Source organism: Guillardia theta (assembly GCF_000315625.1).
Source record: "Guillardia theta CCMP2712 unplaced genomic scaffold GUITHscaffold_104, whole genome shotgun sequence".
Classification (NCBI taxonomy): domain Eukaryota; class Cryptophyceae; order Pyrenomonadales; family Geminigeraceae; genus Guillardia; species Guillardia theta.
The window spans coordinates 19634-22198 of record NW_005434570.1 but is presented as its reverse complement, the minus strand read 5'-3'; the positions used below and the strand labels follow the sequence as shown (position 1 = coordinate 22198).

At 55.5% G+C, this 2565-nt stretch overlaps 2 protein-coding genes across 2 annotated transcripts; one reads left to right on the top strand and one right to left on the bottom strand.

The window, feature by feature from the left end:
* The first annotated feature begins 844 nt into the window (after positions 1 to 844).
* Positions 845 to 1384, top strand: GUITHDRAFT_155135 (hypothetical protein). Its single transcript, XM_005823655.1, has one exon. It carries the CDS (start codon positions 885 to 887, stop codon positions 1266 to 1268), a length of 384 nt encoding a protein of 127 aa, XP_005823712.1. The 5' UTR covers positions 845 to 884; the 3' UTR covers positions 1269 to 1384.
* Positions 1385 to 1418: 34 nt separating this feature from the next.
* On the bottom strand, positions 1419 to 2204 carry GUITHDRAFT_117030 (hypothetical protein; the record flags this gene model as incomplete). Its single annotated transcript, XM_005823654.1, has 1 exon — positions 1419 to 2204. One exon carries the CDS (start codon positions 2202 to 2204, stop codon positions 1419 to 1421), a length of 786 nt encoding a protein of 261 aa, XP_005823711.1.
* Between the last annotated feature and the right edge of the window lie 361 nt (positions 2205 to 2565).

Genomic DNA, 2565 nt, shown 5'->3' with positions numbered 1-2565 from the left:
TGGCAGCTCCAAGAGATGAAGGGTAAGGACCAGCCGGTCAAGACGAACAACGCGTACATGATGGGATACGGAGACGTTGATGTCTCTTGGATCAAGGTCTCGAAATGCATCACCGGAAGAACTCCTGAGCAGGTCTTGTTTGCTTGCTGCTCTTCTCCGTTCTTCTCTCTCGTCTCCTTGCCGACTCACCTCCTTTGACCTGTTCCTGCCTTCTCACATGCCTCGCAGTGCCGCTCTCGCTGGAGGGTTATGGCCATCCACAAATGGCAGGCTGAGACGTCGGGTCAGCTTACTGAGGAGAGCGCTGTGAGCTCGGAGAAGAAGGATGAGAATGGATCGGAGAAGAAGGATGATAGCAGAGAGGACAAGATGAGACGGCACAACTCCCAACAGAAGAAGTGGACCCCGCAGGAGGACCTTATGCTCGCCCAGGAGGTCCTGCAGCAGGTTCCTGCCTCCCCTCCACAGCTCTTCCCCCAGCCTTGCTGATGGGCTTGCAGGTCATCGTAAGAAAAATCAGCAACTCCATCGATATCCGCTGGAAGCACGTGAGAACCCTTCCTCCCCTCCCTTACTCCTGTGGTGGTTCACCCATCCAGCCTCTAACCCCTTCCCCCACCCCCCCACCCCCTTCCCAACACACACACACACACACACACACACACACACACACACACACACACACACAATTACTCACACACTTGTCAGGTGCACGTTCCTGGCAGGCCCGGCCATCAGTCGAAGGAAAGGTGGAGGCGCCTCTGCCTCAAGTGCACTCAGCAGGTCCTCGTCCTCCTCCCCTCCCCTCCCATACGCTTACCTCAGCTGCCTTCTAGGGTGTCAACAGTGACAAGCTTGACGTGCTTGTCAATGCCATCTCGGCGATGCAGGAGGCTGAGCACATCGCGCAGACTCAGCGAGGCAAGAGGAGGAAGGCGATGCAGGGCATCCCCAACTTCGCTCCTCCTGAAGTAGACGCCAACCTGCTGGAAGCGCACAAGAGGCAAATGCAGCAGCACTACATGACCTTGCAGTCTCTGGGAGGTCAAGCCGCAGCACAGCCGGTGTTGGCCGCTCCTGCTGTACAGGCTGCAGCGAAGAAGCGGCAGGGGAAGAAGAGAAAAGCAGACGACGAGGACAAGGACGATTCCGACAGCGGCAAGAACGAAGAGCCGAGCGCTCCAGCTCCACCATCAGAAACTGCGGAGCAGGGCAAGAGTGAAGTTGCAGTTCCCGAGCCACCGCAGCCTCCAAAGGAGGCGGTGTGAGGAGGAGTTGTTGGATGATGCTGTTTGGAAAAATTTGTTTGTGTTGAATCGAATGACATCGATGCTATCAATTGTTTTATTAATGAGCATAGAATGCCAAAAGAAAAAAAGTAATCAAACATGTCATAGTGGTTATGTGACTTCTATCCTTCAGAAATAGTTTCTTCGCCCTCTCCCGATGAACCCTGCTTGCAGCCTGCAGCGGTTCTTGAGCATGAGCTCTCTGCAGAACTCGTACTTGGTGTAGTACATGAAATCACGCTTTCCCGGGTCCCCGTGCTTGGGTCCCCGCATGCCCTTGACAGGCTTGATGCCGATCTGTCGCAGGATCTCGTAGACAGGCCATGTCGGCTCCTTGATGCTTTCGCGCCCATTCATGAGCCAGCAGTGAGACTCGTCCTTGAGTACCAGGTTCCTGATCGACGAGTTGAACTCGCCAAGGTCATCTACCAGGATCTCCGAGAAGCCCAGCACGCAGTTCTGATTCACCTCCTCGTGCGAGATCAGCTGGATTACCTTCCGCTTGTTGAGCTTCCAAAACAGCCTCTGCAGATCCTGCATGCGTCTCCTCGCGTTGGGCTTCACGTTGACGCCGATGAAGGCGGAGATAATCTCATCGTCTGCGCAGTCAACCTCCACATCGCCATCGTCCTCGTCGGACGGGCTGTTGCTGTTGTGGTTCAAGTCGTCGGTCGTCAGCTCGACGCTCGACTGCGCGTAGCTCTCATCATCCATGAACCCATCGTTGTCCTCCTCGGAGGTAGACTCGGGGAACAGAGGTGGGGACGGGCAGAACAGCTTCTCGACGAAGATCTCCTGCTCCATCACGTCCTTGTCGTCTTCGTGCTGTAGATCATCCGTCACCGCGGGGAAGGACCCCTCGTCCAGGGGCAACGAGAGGAAGTCGAAGGATCCGCTTCCGTGCATGCAAGACATGCGGGAGAGCTCGAAAGAGCCGCTGCTCCAGAGGTTTGAGAGGCGTTTCCTCAAGGTGAGATCCTCCATCTCCTTGCCTTCGGGGATATGGAGGCTAATCATGTCCGTGGACATATTGGGCCTTCTTCTGTGAGTAACTGAGGCGGATGGGGGATTCAGCCGGCGCTATCGAACGAGATAGCTATAAGTTGCACGGAATGCAGTATTCTTGGAACCCAGGCAGATCAAGAGGGGGCAAAGGTATGGCACGCCGGGATAAGCAGGAGGAGGGGGATCAGGGAAGAACTAGTCAGAGGAAAGAGAACGAGTACAAGCTGCAAGGTGGATAGAGCAGCAAGTGGAGAGGCACGAGGAGATCAGA

Coding starts and splice junctions, on each gene's coding strand:
- GUITHDRAFT_155135 (XM_005823655.1), top strand. CDS start 885: ATGCAGGAGGCTGAGCACATCGCGCAGACTCAGCGAGGCAAGAGGAGG.